The 25142-nt window shown below is 40.7% G+C and overlaps 1 protein-coding gene across 1 annotated transcript in view; it reads left to right on the forward strand.

Moving 5' to 3' along the window:
• Positions 1 to 203: 203 nt before the first annotated feature.
• The window catches only part of LOC310638852 (chemokine-like protein TAFA-5), a gene marked incomplete at both ends in the record, with an annotated part of 32203 nt that continues 7264 nt past the window's right edge, over positions 204 to 25142 (forward strand). Inside the window, 3 exons of the mRNA XM_083360213.1 lie at positions 204 to 300; positions 9970 to 10122; positions 13124 to 13251. Of these exons, the coding sequence (XP_083216339.1) occupies positions 204 to 300; positions 9970 to 10122; positions 13124 to 13251 (378 nt within the window). The remainder of the gene's footprint in view (positions 301 to 9969; positions 10123 to 13123; positions 13252 to 25142) is intronic.

Here is a 25142-nt window from a genome sequence, read left to right on the forward strand (position 1 = left end):
CTCTCCTGAAAAGCCTCATGCTGCTACCTACGGCTTTGCTCTGCCAGAAAGGGAATGCAGCTGTGCTCCAGTCACAGCAGAATCTGCTCTGTGCCAGACAGACGTCCCCTCATAGCTGGATTTAGAAAAAGCCTGAACTTAGTAGTGGGGCGCATCTTTCGTTGGCCCCTGCTGGTGGCCCATCTGGAAAAACGGCTATAAGAATGCTGGCCGGTTGGAGAGAACTGTCTACTAGGATAAGTGCTATACTTGGCTGTCTCCTCTTCTTCTGGCTCTTTTACTGCCATCTGCCCAAGGAAGGTGAGTTCAGAGCTGTTTCACTCAGCACCTGTAATGATTCTGTCTTGCGGAAATGAGCTTTCCACCTGTTTTCCCTCCAAGGCCTGCACAGAGAGCTGTACTTGGAATTGCCCAGGTTGAGTCCAGGATATTATAATGGAACAAACTCTCCCTTCCCTGGTCACAGTTTGCCTGCCAGAGGATAGGCACCCTTAAAGTCTAACTAATGAATCTATATATTGGGGCCTTGTATATTTAAAAACCGAGAGTGAGACCCGAAGATCATATATGGCTATGGATTTTATGGATCTGCTCTCTTTCTTGGGGCCAAAGATCATCCCATCCCCATCCTCTACTTTTACAAAGGCACTGTGTTTATTTAATATCAACAGTACTTGACTCTGAGAAGACAGGAGTCGTATTTAGCTCCCACCCCAGGCAAAATGTCAGGGATATGATATTTTTACCAAGGCAGCAGAAGTAAAGAAGGATAGAAAATAAAATTCAGCCCGTACAAACTAGCTACAATGTTAACACTTTGGCACAATGACATTAGGACTATCTAAGGTGAACAGCTGGGGCAACCATTAAGACCCCATGTTCACCAAATCAAATCAAAAATACAGATTCTAAGATGAGCCAAAGCAATCTGCCCAACTTCAGAAAACTGCACAGGTTGCTTTGGCCAATGAGATTCCATTGCATTCAAAGTTTGTTTTAGGGAGTCAAGGAGCGAGGGTCTGCTGACTTCACCTCCAGCTGATCCCAGGCCATTTTGCTGGGCCATTTTACAATTTAAATTTCGAAGGAAAATAAATTATTTTATTTCCCACAGGTTTTTCATATTGGTATCGGGATAAAGAGAATGATGACAGTAGATATGTGGCTATTGGGGCTTTCAACTAAACACTCATGGACTCAGCCTATCTGTGGCCTGGCAGAAGATTTAAAGAACATAGATTTTAGGTCTGGAAAGGCTTTGGACTTGAAGGAGCACTAAGCAAGGGAGAGGTAAAAATGACTCTTCTAGCTTTGAAAAACCAAAAATAGCTCAATCAAATACACAATCATACAAAGGGAAACTTTCAGAGAAGAAGAGAGAATTCAAGGAGCAAGGAAGGGGAAAGCTCCTATGATTGAAGGCCAAGATGAGGCATGTCTAATCTAGACTTGCGGATTTGCATTTTCCCCGAATCAGACTGATTTTCCTGCCACCATTTTTGCAGTGAATTCACGGTGGTTTCACTGCTTACAACATTTCTGGCTATCATATTTATGTGTACGATGCTGTAGAAATATAAAGGATGGGTTTCTCTTCAGCTCTTTTGAATCCCTTGACATTTAGACAAACTTTACAGTTCGAATCTCTTGATGCTAAGGCTCTCACAGAAATAAAGGTTATCCTCACAGAGCTTGCTTATGCTTGAGCTAGGCTCTGTCTATGGAAAGGTTGTAGTGCGAACAGCGTTGGTTTGTGGGCGATGTGGACCGGATATATCTAAGGAACAAGTGACCAATGAGTTTGAGAATCTGCAAATTAGAAATGTTAAAAATTAGGGCAGGCTTTACTTCCATAGCAGACAGGCAGACATGAGCAAAAAAAAAAAAATCATCTCTGTCTAGTCCAGGGGTCAGCAACCTGAAACAGTGAAAGAGCCACTCGGAACCGGTTCCCTCACAAAAGGAAAAACTGGGAGCCACAAAAAATGTGTGCACATGCGCGTACATGCGCGCATGCGCAGAACAGGGTTAGAAGAGTGGAGCCAAGGCGAGATATGCACCTACCCTGCATATTTGAATTGATTGGTTGAACTTTTTTAGTCCCACTTTTTTTTGGGGGGGACTGCACATGGCAGAGGACTGGGAGCCGCAGGAGACGGCTGAAAGAGCCGCATGCGGCTCCGGAGCCACGGGTTGCAGACTTGTGGTCTAAATGGCTTTCTCATTGTTTGGCTTAAAGAGTTGCCAATTTCTCTTCTTGGCTCCTCCTACTTTCTTTCTGCTTCACATTTAGCATGACCTGAACCATGGTATTTATTTTTATTTTTATTTTTGCCAAGAGACATTTCTGTGCAGTTAAAAACTGTGATGTAAGGTTCTGTGATTCCAGGTCCTGCTACCTGTTAAGCCATGAATCCCACCTTGGATGTTTCAATTGTAGGATCAAAGTAGGCTTGGATCAAATAATGGGGAAACATCTGTGCCTGGCAAACTGCTGTTAATTAATATCAGAAATTGTTCATGTGATGAACAATGGTCTAAGCTGATATAAAGGTAGTTGCTTACATTCCAAGGTAAGGGTCTGATTCTGGTTATTAGTTTGAAATGGTAAGTTTGAAATACAATTTTATCAATATCTCAATTTGTTACTAGAGTGCATATATATAACTCCCTCCAAGTCAGTTTATGAGATTTAATATGAGACTCAATATTATAAATTTAATTTCTGTTTCACAGTAGAGTAGTCCAGTCTTTTCTAACCTGGCCTTCTGGATGTCTTAAGACTATACTTCCCAGAATTCTTAGCCAGCACGATCTGGCTGGAATATTTGGCCCTTGAAGTCTCAACCCATCCAGGAGAGGCAGATTGGGGAAGGGTGAAATAAACAAAGGGTTTACTTTTATGTTTAAATTGTCAAGTTTAAAATACCCAAGTGCACCCATGTATCCCATTAATATGTGGAGAAGGCATTTTTGTTCTCTGACAAACTCTTTATAAACACACTGACATACTTCCATCCTAACATGGTGTCCTCCAGTTGTTCTTTAACAGTAAGATTCATTGACTCCAAGTAGAAATGGCCAGAATTGAAGGTTACTGAGTTGGAGAAAGCCCGTATAAAACATTCAGTCCTCTGATCTATCCTTTGTCTTGTGCAGGGGTAGGCAACCTTGGCTCTTTGATGACTCATGGACTTCAACTCCCAGAATTCCTGAGCCAGCTGGCTCAGGAATTCTGGGAGTTGAAGTCCATGAGTCATCAAAGAGCCAAGGTTGCCTACCCCTGGTCTAGTGACTGGATGCAGAGAATTTCTAGCATATGACATTATGGGGAAAGGAGCAGATAATCAGAACAAGTTAGGAATGTGACAGTAACTGGCGTTTCTATGTTTTATTTCTTATATGTATGTATGAGAGGGCAGAGAGAAGAAGAAGAAAACCTATTGGGCAGCAAGCACAAGCCCTGTTAAGCAACTGATTTGTTCCTGGGTTTCCCTCTTTCTTCCCCCCAGCTCTATACTGTGTAACAGTCCTGCCAGCCCAGCAACTGCAGAAGAAATTGTGAGCTGATGTTTACTTCACCAGAAACCTATAAAGATCACTGTCAGCATAAACGCCCCATTGAGAGCCCAGAAACAGGGGCCTCTTGTAAAACAAGGATGCAGTAGGTTTGCAAAATCCATGTTGATCCATTAATTATATCGCAATTTAACAACTGTAGCTAAATATTTATGCAATGATTCAAATGATGAGAGCCTATCCAATCAAACCATAGTTATTTCAAAGCTAGCCTCAGGCGTGCAAGATTCAAGACAGTGCCAATTCCCTTGCCACCTTGCCAGAACCTTAAATCACTTGTAAGTCACGAGGCTGTTTCCTGTATAGCTTCCTGCACTGGGCAATCTACAAAGCAGCCAAGGTGCAAATTACTTGAACTTCATTGTTACAGTTTCGTGGCAGGGAAAAGTCAATGCTATACTAAAGCTTGTTCAGTAACAATATAGCCCACTCTGCAAAACCAAACATTTTAAATCTGTGACATTTACTGTCTCATGGATATATAGATAATGAATATGAGATATACTAATGCTGGTTGCTTAAGAAAAGCTTAATAATTTGAGCATAGCAGGTATGATGCTGTTAATTTTTTTTAACTTAGCCTTTTTTTACTAATAGAGATGAAATTTTAGCCACAGACAGCCTTGTAGTATTCTAAAGATCATAACACATTTATTATAATACTGTAGCATCTTAATGAGTAACTTTGTTATGGTTTGGCCTCTAGGTTTGCTTAATTAAAAGCTGATTTAGCCATTAAGATTCCACAGAAATTCTCCACCTTGTTGGTTCCAATTCCTTCTCTGCTGCAGGAGTTCTGATCAGCTTTCTTTTAAACTATAACGTTTTGTCCAGTTAAATGTAATACCTTTTTGTATTTCACCTTGACTATAACCACAGTGGCAATCATCCATCATTTTTATCAGTTTGAATAAGGTCAGAGTTTGAAATCTGGCAGACTTTTTAAATAAAATCTTAAGTTTACTTTAATTGCACTAAGAAATGTACACGGAATTCAGATTTAGACTCTAGTTAAAATGTGAAATGTACATACATTTATACTGTATATATATAAAAAACCCTGGTACTTTTGTTCTAGATAACAACCTATGTAGATATTTCATGTTAATGTAATATAATCACATAATTTATAAATTAAGCTTTGACTATTAAGCAAAAGTAGAAATTATGCAAACACGGAGAGGAAATATTTGAATTAAATCTGTGAAATATATACAGGTCCAAAACTGTATTTGACTGTCTGCTTTTGCCAATATACTTAAAAGGTATCATGATTGTTCCAGAGATAATTATGATGAGAATTAGCCACATTAATGCAAAATTCATCAGGTGAAAGAGATCCTCAAGTATTGGAAGCTGTTGATTACCTTGATAATTTGAGAAATGGGGAGAGAGGTTTGGTAAAAGAAGAGACTTACCAAAAAACAAATCCTAGCAGAGAACAGAAAAATGATAGAAATCAAAAAATATTATTTGTCAGAAAACATATCCCTCCCTTCTTTAGCCTTTGCAAAGAGGACCACTGCTGTTACTCCTTTTATTAGATTTGTGGGGCATTCCGAGACCGAAACAACTAACTACTTGTGGGAACCCTTTATGACTCTGCAGGTAGGAGAATATGAACTGCAGACATGCAAAATTTTAATGTCTGTTCTAAATGAGAAACAAATTATCCTTGGAATTATACAAGTTGGGCTCAGAAGAAGCATCTAGTTTGTTCCAGGGCTCTGGCTTGATTAGTTCAGACGCAGCAGAGGAAAGACTTCAGTTTTGTAGGATATGCTTTATTTTTTTACTAGTATCTTGGGGCATAGACCATCCAGAGCCAGGAGCATAATATTGGAGAGGCCAAGCAAATTGCAAAATGATAGTTCAGCAGGCAGGCAGAGGCTGAGATCCTCTGGCCTCCACGAGCCACACACTGGGATACAAGTCAGCATCTGAAAGGCTATAACTATTCATTTAGGGATAACAGGTTTGGGTATGTCTGTGCCTTCAAGTCAGGGTTGACTCCTGGTGACTACCTGGAAAAGTTCTTGCAGTTTTCATGGCAAGATTTTGGAAAAGGTTTGCTATAGCCTACCTGGGGTTGAGAAAAAGTTACCCAGTTTGGGGCCTAAAGTGGGAGGAGAATTCCCAATCTCAGTGTCTTAACCACTACACCAAACTGACTCTGTTGGAGTTTCTGTTCATTGAATAATTGCAAATGAAAAACATTTGCTAATTATCCAGTGATTTGATTTTACTTACATTTTGTACCATCTCACATTTATAGGAACTGTTAATCTTTAAGTCTACCTGTTCCAATCTGATACAGTACTTTCTCAATAATATCGAGCTATAGCTCCCATCATTTAAAAAAAATAGTATAAGGATGGTAGACATTGTAGACCAACGCTTCTGAAGGATATCAGGTGGTGGAAGATCTTTCTAAATGGGGTTTGTATGATGTGGTTTGGGACTACTGTAACTTTGCTGCAAATATCCAGATGATGGCAGGAAAGAGTTACAGCTCAATGTATCTCTTTGCTGCCTTCTAGAGGTCATCCTGATTGTTACAGCCCCAATCTGGTGGTCATCCCTTAATGAATTTGTTCATTCTTTAAATAGTCAATTAAAGTAATGGAAACATCTATTTTAATCAATATTTTTCAAAAATTTTTCCATTTGTTCTCAGTTCTTCATTCTGTGTTCATTTTGATTTGCCCTTCATCCCCCCTCTGCTTTCTGAATTGCTTCAAAGGGTACATAGCTTCTATAATACCTACTTCTAGACAAGGAATAGGTAGAAAGGTGTAATCACAGATGCATTTTTCTTAAGGTACTGTTACGTGGCCTTTGGTGTTCTTTGAAGTGTTGGCACAAGCATTGTAGAAAATAGTATTAAAAAACAACACTCAACTGAGTATTTGAGTACACAGCCCAGAAATAAACAGCTGGATAGATTTTTTTTAAAAAAATAAAAACACAGAGAAGAACATATTTTTTCTTTTCAGTATTTTTAGGAATATTGAAAACAGAGTCCACTATTTACTAGCTATGGTTTCTTAAAGCCAGCATTGCATGGATGCCCTTACCTGTTGTGCACAGCATGGGAAATAATTTACACACGAGAGAAAATGTATGAGGATGTTGAGGGTGAAGTTCATAGCCTCACACACTGCTGTCCTCCGGAATTGAACATTCCTCTAGCTGTATAGCTCCCAACACATTGCTTTGCCCTTAAAAGATTCCTGTCTCCTGACCTAAATGGCCACGTACCTAAACTTCAGATAGAAAATTGCCTGCAAGTTAGAAGATAGCAGCCAAATCCAATTCACCCTTCACATATAGCCATTTAAAACCAGGTTTTTGAAGGATTCTGCTAGAAGAGCACTAGGGTCTGATGGGCTATAGTTACTGAGCACAGGCTCCACTGCACAATTACGTGCAGTTGAGGTTCAACACATATCCATCCCCTCGTTCTTTTCACCAAACTGGATCACAGGAATTCCCTCACAAGAATAACCCAGACAGGCAGTTCAACAGGCTGATGCTGAAGGGTATGGATCCTTGTTGCATGAGTTACTGAAAGCCCAAGAGATGATGAATATATTCCTTTATGACACCAGTAGCACTGAACAGTTGGAGAGGATAAGGACCTAAGTCATCACATGCAAGAAAAATAGCAAAAGAAGAGATAGCACAGTAAATCACACCCAGCAAATGTAGTTCTAATAGAAATGTCTTAGCCTCTCTGATCTACTTATTCAGATAACAAATAACTCGCTCTAGGAGAGTGAGCAAGCCAGAGATTGAATATACATATTATACAATTCAATATATATATATAGGAAAAGGCTGCCATATCTGCCTGTATAAATCGAAGTGATCTTGTATGTTTTCATTACATAAATGCCATTGAAGAAGAAGAAGTGAAGAAATGAGACACTAGTTCTACTCACCTAAATAAGGAAGTAAGGAAACAGATAAGCGGTTGAACCTATTTAAAAGGGTAGGTTATAAATACAGTAAGCATGTATTTCAAGTATTTTATATTTAGAGCAGGCCAAAATATGGCAGGAATTCAGACAGATTACCAAAAAAAAGTTATAGTCCAGAATAAATTAGTAGTCAAATTGTATAGCCTTTGCAGGGAGGAGATCTCAAGTCTTTGTGCCTAAACAGCAGTTAATAATAAACAAGTGAGCAAGGATGTCTGAAGTTATTGAACAAATCCATATGATTTCTTTCCCCCCCCTTTTTTTTAATTCAGGCAGGTCTAGGGAGTCAATAGTATAGAAGTATAGTTTAGAATATACCTGGCCAACCTATTCTACAAGTAGGAAATCAATATGGGAAAATTAAGACAAGGAAGCTTTGCCATTGCCTAGTCCTATCATGAACTTCCTTGGATGGGAGAAAGGAAAGGAAAGAAAGAAACATGGTCATTATGGCTGAAAGTGGTTCTCTAATTGAAAATCTATTCTGTTTCTCATATCACACTAAGGTGCAAAATGTTTGGTTTTGGTATAGTGAACTTGGATTTGTGAATGCTGAATTTTTACAGTCAAGTTGCAGCAGAGTTTTAGCAACCAGAATGTGGATCGTGCAATGATGGTAAACTGATGTTTCTTTAAAATTCAATCTTTATGGCTCTAAGACAAGAGGTGGAAAATGCTTCAGTATTTTCAGTCATGTCAAAAGATGATGTAATAGTTAGGGTATTAAACTGAGAGTGAAATGCTTAAATTCTTGTATGGCAACTATCACCTAAACCAGTGATAGCGAACCTTTTAGAGACCGAGTGCCCAAACTGCAACCCAAAACCCACTTATGTATCGTCGGATGCTGGGTCATGGCCCTTTGAATGGGCATGGCCTATTGGGTGGGCGTGGCAGCGGTGGTAACGGCAGACTGGGTGGGACTAAAAAGTTCAATAATCAATTCCAACTTTGCGAGATCTTTTTTCCCCCCGCAAGAAGTTGAAATTGATTGAACCTCTTTTTTTTTTGCACACAGCGGCAGAGGCCTAAAGCGAAAAGGTTTTATAAAACCCAGCTGAAAGCCTAGGACTGGGGCGATGGCGCGCGTGCCCACAGAGAGGGCTCTGTGTGCCGCCTTTGGCACCTGTGCCATAAGTTCGCCACCACGGACCTAAACTTTTTTTTAACAAGGATAAAATTGGAAGAGAAGTATTTATGCTGTCTTGGCCTTGTAAAGGAAGACCAAAGACATGGTAGTAATACAGGGGCCTTCAAACTTGGCCCTTTTATGACTCGTGGACTTCAACTCCCAATTCTTGGTGGAGCAGTGGGCTAATGTCTCCTTAAGTAACACCAGCTGCCTGCAATTAGTGCAGGTTCGCATCCCACCAGGCTCAAGGTTGACTCAGCCTTCCATCCTTCCGAGGTAGGTAAAATGAGGACCCAGATTGTTGGAGGCAATAAGCTGACTTTGTAATAATGCCGCTTGGGGGTGTGTGAAAGCCCTAATAAGCAGGCATATACATAGAATGAAGGCTACTGCTAAGCTTGTAAGCCGCCCTGAGTCTTCGGAGAAGGGCGGGATATAAATGGAATTAATTAAAATAAATAAATAAATAAATAAATAAATAAATAAATAAATAAATAAATAAATAAATAAATGAAATAATTCCTCAGTCAGCATGCCTGGCTGAGTAATTATGGGAGTTTAAGTCCATGAGTCATAAAAGGGCCAAGTTTGAAGACCCCTGTTGTAATATATAAATAAATAAAGCTTGCAGCATGAATCATAACATTGTAGTGCAGATTAATGTCTTTGGAATTTCCTCTTGTTTGGCTAGGTTGGAGAGTTTTATCAGGTTTGCCAGCAAACCAAGCTTGAATGGCCTCATGTTTTCAGTGTGGGAGCATACAAAGCCCCAGCAGCTTAGAAGTAATCATATCCTCCCAGCCAATAAAAAAAATACAGCACAGCAATTTGGTTGGTAATATTGCAAGAGTTATCCATAGGAATACCTGGATACCAACGTGTTACATGAGAAGGGGCTACATTTGTGGAATAGGCCTATGTGTGTTCTACAAATTAATATGAATATACATAATGTCCTCATTTAGTAGAAGTTACATAGAAGATCTTGGTACAGTTTTGCCTAAGTGTACTTCCTCATCATATCGGCAAGACTGATTTTGTTGGACTCCCATCCGTTAGATTAAAAAAACTGTGTTTCTACTCAATTGAATTGATGGCTTGCCATCTTTTTCTGAGGCATCTGTATAAATCAGACCCGTTGCCACTACAGGGACTATCTTTAGCTTAGGGTCCAAGATCCTGACTTCCTTTTCTGGTAAATAGGCTGCATTATTTTCCTGTTTTTTTGTGTGTGTGAGGATTAAATCTGTCTTCTATCCCAATGTCTTCCCATAGGAAAGGAGCTGGAGGTGGGGACATGTGAGATCACAGCCCTGGATAGAGATATGAGCCATCCCAAAAGGATGATTGCCCGACAGACAGCACGGTGTGCCTGTCGAAGAGGACAAGTTGCTGGAACAACAAAAGCAAAACCTGCCTGTGTAGATGGTAAGAAAGCAAGGCTGCCTTCACTCTTGTTTGATTGCCCCAAAGGTCCATCAATCTGGCCAATGAGGACCAGCAATTTCATACAAATGGCTGAGAAACATTGCAGGCACTCGTGAAGTCTCTGAGAGCAACCTAATAGCATCAGTGATGGCTTTTCCATTCTGGAGGCTGCATTGTGAGCTACAGCTAGGGGCATTCCCAGAAATTAAAAGTTTAGCAAATTAATTGAGTTTTGCTAGTGTAACTCAGGGGGGGGGGAAACAAACAAACAAAAAAGTGGGTGGGGGATTGCTTTGCCATCACTAATCAACACAAGAGATGAGGCATTTGTCTTCTGTGACTTTTTGAAGCAGTTGGTACCCTGCCTTTGGATTCAATCAAGGCACTTACTAAAGTGGACCTATAAAAGCTCCTCCTTTGCCAGTGTTGGGACATGTTTGGAACTAAAAGATTGCCCTTAATCATTTATAACACTGTTACTATTTGTCCAACAATAGACAAATTGGTGTTGGCAGAGACAGTTTTCTGTTTGTGTTATTAGATCATTCTATTAAAAAAAGAAGTCAGGCAATGTTTAACGAGATTTAACAGCAAACGCCCAGACTAAGTGCATGCAAAAAAGTACAGATGTTTCCTGGAATTACATTGCAGTTCAAGAAAACCAACTGGCATGTTCGTTCCTGAGATTTTTGCCTGATGCAGAGCTGCTTTACATTCTTGCTGCAAGACCTCTCTCTCCCACTGAGGAGATACACCAGAACTTCTTTTTGATGAGTCTATCACTGTAGATAGTTTAATGATGCCTGTTTAGCCGTTGGTGTTCATCTGAAGGGGGATTCCTGTCCTTTGAAATATTACCAAGGTGTTCGGAAGAGAAGCCTCCACCCTCATGAATGTCTCTCCAATGATGTCGTTCCCTCTTAATATCTAGGGTTGGTGGAACAAGGAATCTCTGTATGTCCCACATGAGTAAGAATTAGGGGTTTTGTGTGTAAACAGCACATCCATAAAGGTTTCTCCCTGCAGATCTCTCTGTTTTATCTGTGAAAATCTTCCATCAGGTCAATCTCCTGCGAGTGATGACAAAGGGGCAGCTTTTATTGGTAATTCCCACACAATTCTCTCTATTTTTGAATGCCCAAACAAAACTTGAATATGTGTGGATGTGAATGTGGGTATGTGAGAGAGTATCGATTCTGTGCTATGATAATGACCATAATAGCTGAATGGAGCAGCTGAACTGTGATTTCCTGTAGCTTTTCCATGAGTGGAAGGGCTTCTGTTTCTGATAGAAAGGCAGTCTTGGTTTGGTCCCCTTTCCCTTGAGGTGCCCTCCATTTCCTCTCTTACTAACCTGGAGAATCCCCAGGGCTATAGAGCACTTCCTTCCACCTTCCTTCCTAAACAAGCAGAACTTTGCTTCTTCTGAATCAATGTGTTGTGGAGCATTAAAGTGATACATGTGATTGCTGAAGACCCAGCCCCTGCCCTAAATCAAAAGCCAACAAACTGAGCTGCTAAAGCCACGTGTGGCTCTTGACTTGATAGTAAGTCAATTGCAGATTAATTTCCCAAAGCCTTTGGCAACCCTGACTTTGGACCAAAAACATCTACTCTGCCCTCTTCTACTCATCAGAGATAAAAGAAACAGTGAAAGAATTAGCCAACCACTTTTAAGTCTGCTTGCTTTGGCTTCATCAGCCACTGGCATATAGTCCCCCTCCCCGGCTTTTTACATTTGTACTTTTTACTGCTGGAGGATGTAGCCCTGGAGAGATCAAAAGTTGCCCACTGCTGGTGGGCAGCCAGTGTTACTGACCTGAATATGTGATGCGAAAAAGCTCTATTCCAGGCCTTGCAGGAAGGTTTCCTAAGGTTTTGGAATACAGGAATCTGTTATCTTGTGTTGCTACGTGCTGTGGTTGTGCAACAGTAACATGCTTCCTAGTGTTGCTATGTAGGATGGGGGAAGGAAATATACAGGGCCTGTGAGTAGGTGTTTGATATGTATGGTGAACATGAGGCTATTCTGAGCCCACAGGTGGTGGTTGTTATTTCATATTTGAAGGAGTTGCAGGAGAAAGCACCATAGATGTAATCTCTGTTCTGTAGCTCTTCATTTAATCCCCTATACTGCTCCTCCATACTGCTTTCTCCCATTTCACAGCTTCTGTTGTTTCCTAATAGACTTAGCTTCTCCTTTGAAAAATTTTTCTCAATGGCAAAGAAAATAAGTCCACAGCAGAATTCCAAGTGATCTAGACTCAAACATGAATCCATTCTGTTCTGGAGAGTTGGTGCTCACAACCCTGTAGCCTCGACATGGAACAATTTGCCACAGCCAACTTGCCCCAGCCAACTTGTCATGGTCAACTCTCCATATCCAATTCACCATGGGACAACTCATTGCGGGACTATTCAGCAATTTAGTTTAATTATTTAAAATAATTTCAAAAATATTTTAAATTTTGTCATTCACATTTCAATTTGACCCTCTTTTGGCATTCTTTCTTTTATGATTCTATTCCATTATTTCTTTGATATTAGTGTAACTCTTGTCCCATGGTGAGTTGTCCTGTGGCTACGGCAAGTTGGCCACAACAAGTTGGCTATGGTGAGTTGGCCGTGGCCAGTTGGCCATGGTGAGTCATCGTAAACCCCTGCAGTCTTAACCCTCTACCCATCCTAGCTCCATCCCAGGACATACCTTTCTAGAAGTGGAGCGTGATCAGCTTGCTGCAAGGACCAGAGAGTCTAATCTGGAAGGATGAGAGCTTCTGCAAAGTTGAAGTTATCCAAATGTTTTCAGACTACAATTCCTAGACATCTCAGTTTGGCTCAAGCGGACGTTTGCACTGTAAAACGAGTGACCAGGGTTTAAGTCTCATGTTTTATGGATAATTCTGTTAAATGTGTGCCTAATTTTCTTTCTTCCCTTTTCTTTCCCTTTCTCACCTTCAATGTTTCCTTCTTCTTTGACTTCCCTGCTGGTGTCCGGCAGCCCAGATCATTGTTAATAAACAGTGGTGTGGGATGGAGCCCTGTGATGAAGGGGAGCAATGCACTTTATTAATCAATCGTTCTGGCTGGAGTTGTACTAGGCAACTGGGACGAATAAAAACAGTCATGGTAAGTAAACTGCCCTGACTTCTTTCATCCCACCCAGCAAATAGCCAAAGAAGGGCAGAAAATTGTCTATGGCAGGTAGACAGAAATACGTTGTGTCTGCCTTATAGAGTGAAGACACAAATTTGTTTGGGGATTTTCTTGGGCTACGGCTCCCAGAAATGTGCTAAAAAAATTGGGGTGACTACTAGATGACAGGAAAAAGTAAGAGGTTTTCCAGGTCCGTGACAAGTGTAAGGTCCTGTTTCTAGTAATACTAGCAGTGGACAAATACCGGAAGCATACATTCCCTGACGTGCATTGGCACAGAAGTCTAAACACCAGGCTGGGAACCAGGAGACGGTCTGTTCTAGTCCCACCTTAGGCTTGAAAGTGGCCTGGGTGACTTTGGACCAGTCACTCTCTCTCTCAATGCACCTTACAGGATTGCTACTGTGGGGGAAAAGAAGGGGAGGAAGGGGTATTTTTAACACCTTGAGTTACTTATCAGATAAAGAGGAGGGATGAAAACATCTAATAAATAAATAAATTGATGCAAGAATCTGCATGTGTACTCCCGGGAACTGGATCTGTATTATGTGCGGATCTCAGAAATCCCTAATGCAAATCTCAGAAAGTCTGGCAGGAAGACAAAAGGTAGCCCTTTAGACCTTTTTATGAATGAGGGAGAGAGGGGAGATCAAGCTTTCCCAGGTGCCCCCTGGCCTAGAAATGAATGAGACACTTCTCTGGGAGGGGCACCTATCTCGACTTGGAGTTAATTCATCAGCATAGTCTGAGGTACATTGTGAATAAGCAGAGGTTCCATTTCCCCAGTTGTTTAACAATTCAATACATTCCTTCCCCCGCTGAAGCCACTGAAAAAGAATGCTTGAGGGAAACCCAGAAATGGATTATTGTGTAAATAGTTGCCCAATTGGCTGCTATTGATCACAAAATGCTGCCCTCGGAGGCCCCCATTTTCTTAATTCTCCATGTAGATATTTTTATTCGGGTCACTATTTGCTCCTATTCCTGGTTAGTGAAGGTAGAAATAAAAGTTTGTTGCTAGCTTTGGTTGATCTTCAAAAAGCTAAGCAAAGTAAGAAATAGGGAATCCTAGTAGTATTGCCAAGAAAACAACTTGGACAAGCCCCAACGCGATCTCAAGACCTTTCTGTTTGTACAAGCCGGCCTAGCCTGATGGGGATTGGTGGGGTTTTTTATTTTTGGTGGTTTAGTTTTTAACTTGGTGTTTTAGAATTCTATTTTAACTGTTTTAATATGGGCAACTATTTAATCTCTTTTTAACGTTTGTATTTAGTATTTTATTCTGCCCTGTGAACCGCCCTGAGTCCTCAGGGAGAAGGGCGGTATACAAATATTATTAAATTAAATTAAATTAAATTAAATAGATACCAAGGGGGGAGAGAGGTTTTTTTTTGGCTTGGAGTCTTTTCCTTTATAAATAGTCCTCAGTTAACAATTGTAATGGGGATCAGAATTGCTGTGACTAAGCAACATGGTTGTAAACTGTGATGCCACATGACTGAGCCACTTAGCAGTGGAAATTCCAGAAGTCCTAGTTGGCATCATTAAGTAAATCACTGAGGGTCATTAAGTGAGGATATGACATGGTCACCCTTTGTAGCCTCCTTCAGCCTCCCAATTGATTTTGATTGTTGGAAACTGGCAAAGAAGGTCACTACATGACCATGAGACATTGTAGCAACGTAATTGTGAGTCAGATGCCAAACACCCAGATCCTAATCGCACGGCCACAGGAATACTGCAACAGCTGAAACTCCCAAGACTACTCGTAAGTATCATTAGTTCAGCATCTTAGCAAGTCTGAATGGTTGCTGAATTGAATGAGTGGTCATTAAGCAAGGAACACCTGTATTTTGGAATGCCCTAGGGCAGATATTGGCATGCTCTGGTACTGAACAGTGCACGTTCAGATTCCACAGTCCAAAAGCAAAATATAAGAGACTGATTCTGTTTGTCCATCTCTCTCCCTCTCTCCCTCCCTCTCCCTCCATCTTTCCCTCCCTCCATCCCCCCCCTCTCTTTCCCATGCCGAAAAGAATGCAAATGGAGATAGACTTGGATGGAAATGTGACTGAATATTTTCAGCATGCAGAACATTTGGGAGGGGTTGCTTCCTGTCCCCCCAGAGTTGAGGAGGGGAAGAGGCATGCCACAAAGCAAAGCAAGCCTAAGGCAACACGAAATTTCAGAAGGTATTTTCTCCAGTTTATCTGGGCATGTAGGGAAGCATTGGTCTACCTCTGCTGCCTAAGGGGAATTAGCCTTGCTAATAGAGTTTGCACATGAACCATGGAGGACTTTGCTAGCTATTAATCTGACTCCCAGGCAGGGACCTATGTTTTGTGGAGTTCCTTGCGAGCACATCAGGGACTGCACCCTCCAAGACCCTCCTAACAGGGGCTGGTGCTCAGACAGGTAGAACAGGATTTGGATGAATCTTAAGCAGAGGGAATAGAAAGCTCACCCACCCTGGCACTGGGCTTGTCTTTGCAACATGAGAGGAAAACAGTGCAATTAAATGTCCTGGATTATTGCCTTGGGTCTCTACTAAGCAGCACTGAGACTGCTGCAGCTCAGCCCAATGTTGGCATAAATAAGGATGCCTCATTACTGACTCCAGTCACCTTCAGCGCAAGTAGTGCTAGCTTTATCTGGAGCAAATGCCACCCTTTTTTGAAGTCCTAAGGAAAATGTCTTCCTCACATTCTGGCACTGTTGAATCCATGTTTGCAAATGTTTTGAAGCATTCCCTCTTCGCTGTGCCATTACTCCTTCCCGCCAAGCTCTTCTCAAGGCATTTTACCATCCCAATCACCTCAGGACATTTGTCTGGCCTGAAATAGAGTGACTCATCTAAGGACACTGACCGTCAGAGAAAAAGCAAAATGGCTGCTTGAGTTGTCAGGGAAAGGGAGAGAAGGGGCACAGATGGGGGCAAACAGAGCGTAGGAACAGGAGGGAGGGAGAGAAGAAGGAACTGAAAGAGAAAAGAAGGAAAAAAGCCATAGGTAGAGAGAAGGCAGGGGAATGAATGGATAGTCCAATAAGGAAAAAAATCACAATTAGACTGTTCCATAGAATTGAATCAGTTGTCTCTGGGAAGCCCACTGAAGCAGGACCGCAGCAACTGCACCACCCCCATACCGTGGTTCCCTAACAACTGAGTTTCTGGATATGTCTTTTTCTCCATGCATTTTGAGATTCAGCCAGCCTGTCTGATCTTAGATGGTGGGGGAGGCTTTCCATTCCTAAAATGAAAGTTGTCTATCTGCCTCAAATTCACAGCTTTTAAAAATGTGCCGATTCTATCTGGGAAAATTACTTAGGTCTTAGGAGGAGCATCTTGTTTCTTCCTCATCAGGTGTAAGCATCTGGTCAATCTTTTGTAGTATTAGAAGTGAAGCAGGGTCAAGTTTGGTTAATACGTGGATGGGGTACCCCCAAGAAATACAAAGGCCATGCAATAGCCTGGGAGTATGAAGAGCACTTCAAAAAGGCGGCCAGGGATTGCCTTCTCTGTCACTGCCAAGAAAATTAAATGGAAGATATGTCCATGAAATCACCCAGTGTTGAACTTGGCTTGAAGGCAACTTACCTTTGTATCCTATTTAAGCAGCTAGAAGCACAGTTGAAATTTAGAGCTGAATGGGAAATATAATATGGTAAGGCTGCAGAAAACCAAATCCTTAGGAATCTGGGGAATTGGGATAGTCGCAGTATTACAATTTTAATACAGCTGACTCAGGAATTCTGGGAGTTGAAGTCCATGAGTCATAAAAGAGCCGAGGTTGCCTACCCCTGAACTAAGTCAAAAAGAAGTGACTAGAGATGATGGACAGAATTACAGCCAACTACTAAAAACCAGATACATGTATCCAAATGATGGTTTTTCAAATCATTATAACAGCAATAATAATATGATCACAAAGACTGGTCAGGTTCCAAATTCAAGGAACCTGCCATCTAAGTAGCAACACAAGGAAACACACATGAGGAGGAGGAGGGGAATAAAAACAGAAGTTACTCTGGGGAATAACAGAATAACAGAGTTGGGAGGGACTTTGGAGGTCTTCTAGTCCAACCCCAACTCAAGCAGGAAACCCTATTTCAGACAAATGGTTGCCCATGAGACATAAAAGAGCCGAGGTTGCCTACCCCTGACTTAGTTCTTCCAAACCTCTGCCTCAAAAAATGGTTTAGGAAGGGTTAATCTCTATCCAACACCTATCATGAAGCCTTAATAAAAGCCATTTGGCTTCTCTACAATCTCTCCATCCTCTAGTAAACCTTTCCAGATGACCTTATCTAATAACCTGCCTGGCCTCCCAATCCTCCTTAGAGTCTCTCCTGCAGCTGAATAGTTTTGTCCTTTGTTTTACTTGTTTTACCACCAACTTAAATTGGCTTTTCCAGATTTTTTTCTTTAAATGGATAAGGTTTATTTTAAAGGGAAATTTTATCATCCTTCACAGTTGACTTGACTGTGCTGATTGGTTATGTTGGCGATGTCTTGGGCTTGTTAATCCCCTGTCACTTTTTTCTATTAGCCACCTTTCTCTTATGTGGAAATAGTTTGGTATTATCACACTGTTTCAAACAACTTCTTGTTGGAACTACACTCTCTGCTTCAACTTAATTTTAGTCCTCTTATTTTTAAGCTATTTTTTTAATCCCATTTATATCCTGCCCTTCTCCAAAGACTCAGGGCGGCTTACAATTTAAAGCACAAATGAATGTGCTTAGCAATAGCCTTCATTCTGTGTATATGCCTGCTTATTAGGGCTCCCCCCCTGCCAAGCAGCATTATTACAAAGTCAGCTTATTGCCCCCAACAATCTGGGTCCTCATTTTACCTACCTCGGAAGGATGGAAGGCTGAGTCAACCTTGAGCCTGGTGGGATGCGAACCTGCACTAATTGCAGGCAGCTGGTGTTACTTAAGGAGGCATTAGTCCACTGCTCTACCAAGGCTCTTTGTCAAATTCAGTCACCTGGCCTCAGATGCTTCCATGGGTAACTCTTCTAAAACATAGTTATTTATTCTGTCTAGGAATGTCACAGTTTAAATGAATACCTACTCCTTTTGAGTCAGGTTAATATTACATTTTTGTCTTTTACCCAACTACATTTTCTTTTGTTTGGTTTTATCATTTCATGCCCCCTTTGATTTTTAATCAGGGAAATTACAGTAATAATATACAAATATACTTTTTAAGCTGAACATTTCTATCGCTTAAGATTATATAGAACCCCTTAGGAAACCTTGGGAAATCTTTGATGCCCAGATGTGGTACCAATAAAGGAGAATATTTGAAATAGCAATAGCACTTAAGACTTATATACCACTTCAACAGTGCTTTACACCCCTGTCTAAGTTGTTTACAGAGTCAGCATTTTGCCCCCCAAAATCTGGGTCCTCGTTTTACCAACCTCAGAAGAATGGAAGGCTGAGTTAGCCTTGAGCCGATGAGATTCAAACTGCAGAACTGCTGGCAGCCGGCAGTCATCAGAATTAGCCTGCAGTACCAGATTCTAACCACTGCGCCACCATGGCTCTTGAGGGTCCTTGCTGCTTTCTGAGCTTGGTTGTTTTCTTGCAGTTATTTCATTACCCAAACTAGGTAACATTATTAGTACTGATGTAATGAAACATCTACAAGAAAACAACCAAGCCCAGAGAGCACCAGGGATCCACTCATGAAAAAAATTTTTCCAATCAAATCTTCTCAAGATCTTTTGCAACACTAAAACATCTGCAGGACACCAGGATGAGGAAGGCAGCTCTTAGCTTAGCAGGTTTTGAAAAATTAAAGTAGGTTTGGAACTGAATAGTACCTGGATGAGGCCTCTATCCCAGTATGTATCCAGAGGAGGGGACAAACTTGAAATGTCATGATTGCCCCAACTTATATATTTTGATTTAAATTATTTATATGGTCCTCCATCCCAAAGCCGTGACTCTTACGTCAGACAAAGAGATGCAAATACACAATGGTAGTATTTTATGTTGTAAGACTACAGGTAGTCCTCAACTTACGACCACAATTGCCCAAATTTCTGTTATTAAGTGAGTCATTTGTTAAGTATGTTTTGCCCCATCTTACAAAGTTTCTTGCCACAGTTGTTAGTGGATCACTGCAGTTGATAAGTTAGTAACATGGTTGTTTAGTGACTCTGGCTTCTCCATTGATTTTGCTTGTCAAAAGGCTTCAAAAGGTGATCACATGACCCTGGGACACAGCAACAGTCATAAGTATGAACCAGTTGCCAAACATCTGAATGTTGATCACATGATCATGGGGATGCTACAAAGGCCGTAAGTGTGAAAAACAGTCATTAGTCACTTTTTCCAGTGCCATTGTAACTTTGAGCAGTCACTAAAAGAACTCTTGTAAGTTGAGGACTACCTGTATTATACATGCGTTGTTGTTTTATCATTACGATAATACCATGAGGTTGACTGGGAAATCCAAATAAATCCAGGAAGCAAGCAGTAGCAAGTCATCTTCATATTATTGCCAAGATTATTGTGCGGTTGTATCCATGATGTCACTGAGAATTGAGTTCACCTCAGGAGAGATCCTTCTTAAAAATATATTTCTTTCCAGATCTAGAGCTCTTTAACAATGTTACACTACAACTTTAACGTCCCTTTAAAAGGTTACTAATTTATTCTGTCTGAATACTCATTGTCAAGTTCTGTTTGTTTGCAATTCAAGGCTTGAAATATCCCCAGTATTAGTGTTCAGAAAAATCACACCCTAAATGAGGTTCTGCTGAATTCTTACGTAAGTCAAATATGTAGCATGCAGCTGCCCATCTGTTTGCTTGTTTGTAATGCTGCAAGAATTTGGGGGCTCAGTCCTAATAGCATATGGAGTGGGAGCTGCAGTCTGTCCATCCACCCATTTGCTTTGTTGTTCCTCCCTGGAGCTGGTTTTAAAAAATAAATCATTCTGTCTTCTTTGGCATCAATTGAAGCTGGGTTTTTAATATTTATTTTAACCATCCATAAGAGGGTTTGCAGCTGTAAAATAGGAAGGCAGAAACGCCTTTCTATTTGTGCAAATCTCAAACAGAATTGAGACCCCCCCCCACACACACACTTCATACTAACATAAACAAACGGAAGGGCAGCTGCCCATGATGGATTTACTGTGTCATACTGTTTTGTCCTCTGCTCTTTCTCTCCAAAATCAGTTTGAAAACCACTCCGCTACTTTCTTGTCTCACTGTAGTTCAAGTGGCACTTGTCCCATTTGTGCTGGCTCAGCTTATTCCAAGGTTCCCTAGTGCCTAACAAATCTAAGCCTTTCTCCCCAACACCACTGTCACATCCATGCACTGAGACTTCTCTGTATGCAGTTTTCTGTTTCTGGAAGATAAATCCACTTTGGGCATTGGAGGTGGGGGTGGGGAACGGGTTGATGGGAAAGAAGAAAGATTCATCCATATTTATCAAACTCCATCACAGATTTGGCAAATCTGCCTGATCACCCCAGCTATATTTTGCATTATTAAATATTCATACAAGCTGGTTGACAGTGTGGAGTTTGTACGTTTTTTTTGCTCCTGAATCATTTATGTACAATCAGGGGAGGAAGGGGCAGCTTTTTTCCTTAACATCTCTTCTCTCCCACCCAGAATCACGGTAACCATGCAGTCTTTGGACTCCATCATTGTTATTAACTGAATCTGTAGAGCAGAATATTTAATAGGGAATGGCTTTGAAATGTTTTCAAAATGGAACTGCTGAAAGGCTGCAGAACTTTTCAGGAAAGGACAATTTTCTGGTGAACTCTAAAATGAATCAGTTTTATGTTGTATTCTGCAAAATTTGGGCTGAGGGAATTCCTTCCTTCCTTCCTTCCTTCCTTCCTTCCTTCCTTCCTTCCTTCCTTCCTTCCTTCCTTCCTTCCTTCCTCATACAGGTATTCCTCGACTTATGACCACAATTGAACCCAAAATTTCTGTGGCTCATTTGTTAAGTGAGTTTTGCCCCATTTTCTTGCCACAGTTGTTAAGTAAATCAATGCAGTTGTTAAGTTAGTAACAAAGTTGTTAAATGAATCTGGCTTCTCTATTGACTTTGCTTGACAAAGGGGTGGTGAAAGGGGACCACATGACCACAGGATATTGCAACCGTCATAAATATGAGTTAGTTGCCAAGTATCTCCATTTTGATCACATGATCATGGGGATGCCGCAATGGTCATAAGAATAAAAAATAGTCATAAGTCATTTTTTAGTGCTGTAGTAACTTTGAACGGTCACTAAATGAACTGTTGTAAGTCAAGGACTACCTGTACTTATTTTAAGAATAAGTTCTATCCCTGCTATAGGGATAGAACTATGATGATGATGATGATGATAACTTTATTGTCACTTTGAATGTACACCAATCGGCATACATCAAAATGAAATTTCATTGCGTACAGCTCTCAAAGGGTCACCACCTCCGATATATACTCCTTGTTCGGGGCCCGCTCAAATTTCACATTGTCCATTTTAGTCTCTAGGGAGTGAACGATGGCACACAGGACAGATGGAAATGGGGCTCCATGTGGATTAGCCCTCAAGTTAGCTTGTATTCTGACAACCTCGCCTTCTTTCCTTTTTCTGATCCTGACTCTTCCACCTTTTCCTTTAAGAGGCCTTGCTTCTTTTCGCCCCTGGAGCACGCTGCTGCTGCCACCAACTCCTCCTAAAGCCTCTCTCTCTTCCTCTGGGCCTGCCGACAGCCTCATCCAGTTCCTTCGCTCCATAAGCTCCAGGTCCTCTCTGCCTCCTCTGGAAACAGCCCTGATTTGCAATACAATCCATCACTGGGCCAGCAGTCAGATCTTGCTGCTGGTAGAACAAATTCAAACAGCGCCAACGACTTTTAACGGTCTCACCAACAGTTCCAAAACAACTAGAAACTCGCCAGGCCAGCAAAGATTGTCGGTCGTATGTCGTATGTTACCTTAGTTCCACCATGTTGCTCAAACACATTAAAATCTTCCTGATCATGTGGCCTATAGCCCTTACTATCCCTCCCAAAACTATTTGCCTTCAAGAGCCAATGCAGCCGCAGCCATTCCAGGCGCCTCCATCTTAGAACTGATAAAAGTGATAAAAATGATAAAAGGATTATCATTCCCATTGTAGAGCTCCCAGCTCATATGTTATCCAGTCCCAAAGAGAACATAAACAGAAACATTTTAAAGGATTATATTTCAAGCTTGTATAATCCATCACTTGACAGTGGAGTAGCTGTTGGAGAACCTTAGCCAGAGAACTGCAAGCTAATTAGATAAAGATGGCTAAGCGTATTCCCACTGTGCACCATTTCTTTCTGAGTATAAAGGGCAAACTCTAATTCTTTCATAAACAACTAAAAATTTCTCAGATTTAGGGGATAGGAATCTGAATTCCTCTCCTTTTGTCCATTTTTGAAGTAGGGTTGACAGAGTGGCTACCAACATTCTTCATCTATTGTGGGGCACTGTACCTATAATTATAAATGTTACATGGTTCCGGAAGGTATTGCCGCTTCTCTTGTGCATCTGTACTGTATGTCATGGTCAATTAATACCTTTTCCTCCCAGGGACAACCTATATTTTCAGTCTTAAACATTTTTTTTCTTTTGCCCATCCAGGTGGGTAGGGGCAGAACTGGGCTCCATTGGACTCACTGAAATGGGGGCGGGTGATTGGGACCTTGGGGAGCTGGGGGATGAATGCAAAGTAGGCATATTAAACCTAGAAGAAACTTAATGCACCAAGGGTCCAGCTTCAGAATTGTATAAATCAGTGTTTTTCAAATGTCTGGACTTCAAGTTGTCAAGTTAAGAAGCATTGATATAAACAGCTTTCTTAAGCTATCAGATCAGAGACATGGATGTTATATAGGACATGCCCTCAGGTATGAATTCCACCCCCTTAGAAAGTGAGGAAATTTTTAGTTATATATTCAAATTAATGCACCTTATTTTCATTGTTATTTCTAAGAGGGTCAGAATAAGAGCATCTCTAGATGGTAGGAGTAGTGACCACATACGTATAACTAATATATCTTGGGTTTTTTTCACTGTTTATTATCACATAGAATGCATTTTAAATGCACTAAGTAATCATACAGTGAAAGGAACTTCATATCATTCCATTCACCCCATTTGAGATTTGCTGGCACAGGAGATTTTGCTTGTTGTAAATCTTCCTATTAGTTTTTCACTTTCATGTTAAGGAAGCCTCATGATTCCCTTAAGAAAGTTTGAGATCCAGTAAAACATAAAGATGGATCAGATAAATCTTTGACCATGGATGAAAGTGGACAAGGAAGAAAAACCCAATAATTTTTTAAAAGTAGGGTAGGATCAAGCAAGTTTATCTACCTAGGTTCAGTGCAAAAGATTTTTTGATGTTTCTGATGGACTTACTAGACTTTGCAAGGAACCAGAGGAGTAAGAATTGGCAAGGCATGCAACAGGAAGTCAGAAGTAAGTTTCTGTTGTAACACATTTAATGCCAACATCATTTTGGTACAATACATTGCTGCGTATCTTGCTGGTCCTGGAATAACAGAACCTTGATCTACCAAATAAACCTTTGAGCTCAAATTGGATACTGGTCTGGGTTGAAAGACTGATCTTCTACAAAACCATTTGTGTGATGTGCTTATTTAGCAGAAAACATCCACCGAAATCAGGATATCTTTTTTTCAACTTAAAAGTGCTGAAAACATTTTCAGGTTTGAAAATCATTCTCAAGATAAATCAGTTTTGGTATCATTTCCTCAGTCCCAAATATATAACTATCCATCCTCTGTTTGGTTTCTTCCCCTAGGTTTCTTGACATCAATAGAGCACTGTAAAAGCACCTTCTCCACGTCCTGTGTGCTGATGGGCAAAGTTCAGAGGTCACCTCATCATGAAAAATGGGACAATCCACTTTCTCAATATGGGTTTATCCCCATAAATCAGGGCCCATCTCATCTGTATTTCCTCTTGTGCCGGCACATTGGATGCAGAGGTTACTGAAACAAGCATCTTTGTGTTGTATGTACGAAATTAACTTTTCTTCCCTCTCCCCAAAGCAAATATATCTATTTATAGTTTATGTTGTGTATTTTTGACTTGAAATGCACTTTTTGGTAGACTTTATTTCCTCCCATGTCAACAGATTTGCGTCTTGGTACCCAGGAATAAACAGGCCTTTCAGATCTGGAGGAATGATGGCCTCTTTTGAGACATATGGGTGTAACAGACTGAGATACTTGCTAAATGTCTGGGATGCTATATGAAAAAAAGACCATTCTCTTAAACCTCTTACTTTCCATTGTTTCTTCTCCTCTGATCCCAAGAAGTTGAGATGGTGCTAAATGATGTACAATTGGGTCATCACTGCTGTGGATATAGAGGGAAGTATTCATTAAAAGGAGTGGCCATCTTCAGTACAAGGCACTCTTCACAAAGGAGTAAAATGAAATAACCAGGTTAAAAAAAAACCTGGACAAAAATGTGTTGAATTACAATCTTCCCCATTTGTGTTTTAGCATCTTAATTAAGTCCCCTTTCTGATGTATCTGTCCAATCACCTATTGAGAATAATTCTTACTCATCAGCAGCTGGGGCAAATTCAAAACAAGCATAATTTATTTAATTATACTTGATTATGTATCACCATTGATTCATTTTGGCCCAAAGTAGTATTCTGGGCGTTGAGCTTATATATCCAACTTTCTGACTGTTTTGTCCCAAGATCAAATTGATAGTCTGCCAGATGGATTGCCTTGGGAATTTCTGACCCACTTATTTTTGCAAGTCATAGACTGTAAAAAGGCACCTAAAGTACATTTCTTCTTGATTATGGTACTTAATGGAA

This window comes from Vipera ursinii (genome assembly GCF_947247035.1).
Source record: "Vipera ursinii genome assembly, chromosome: 3".
Lineage (NCBI taxonomy): Eukaryota > Metazoa > Chordata > Lepidosauria > Squamata > Viperidae > Vipera > Vipera ursinii.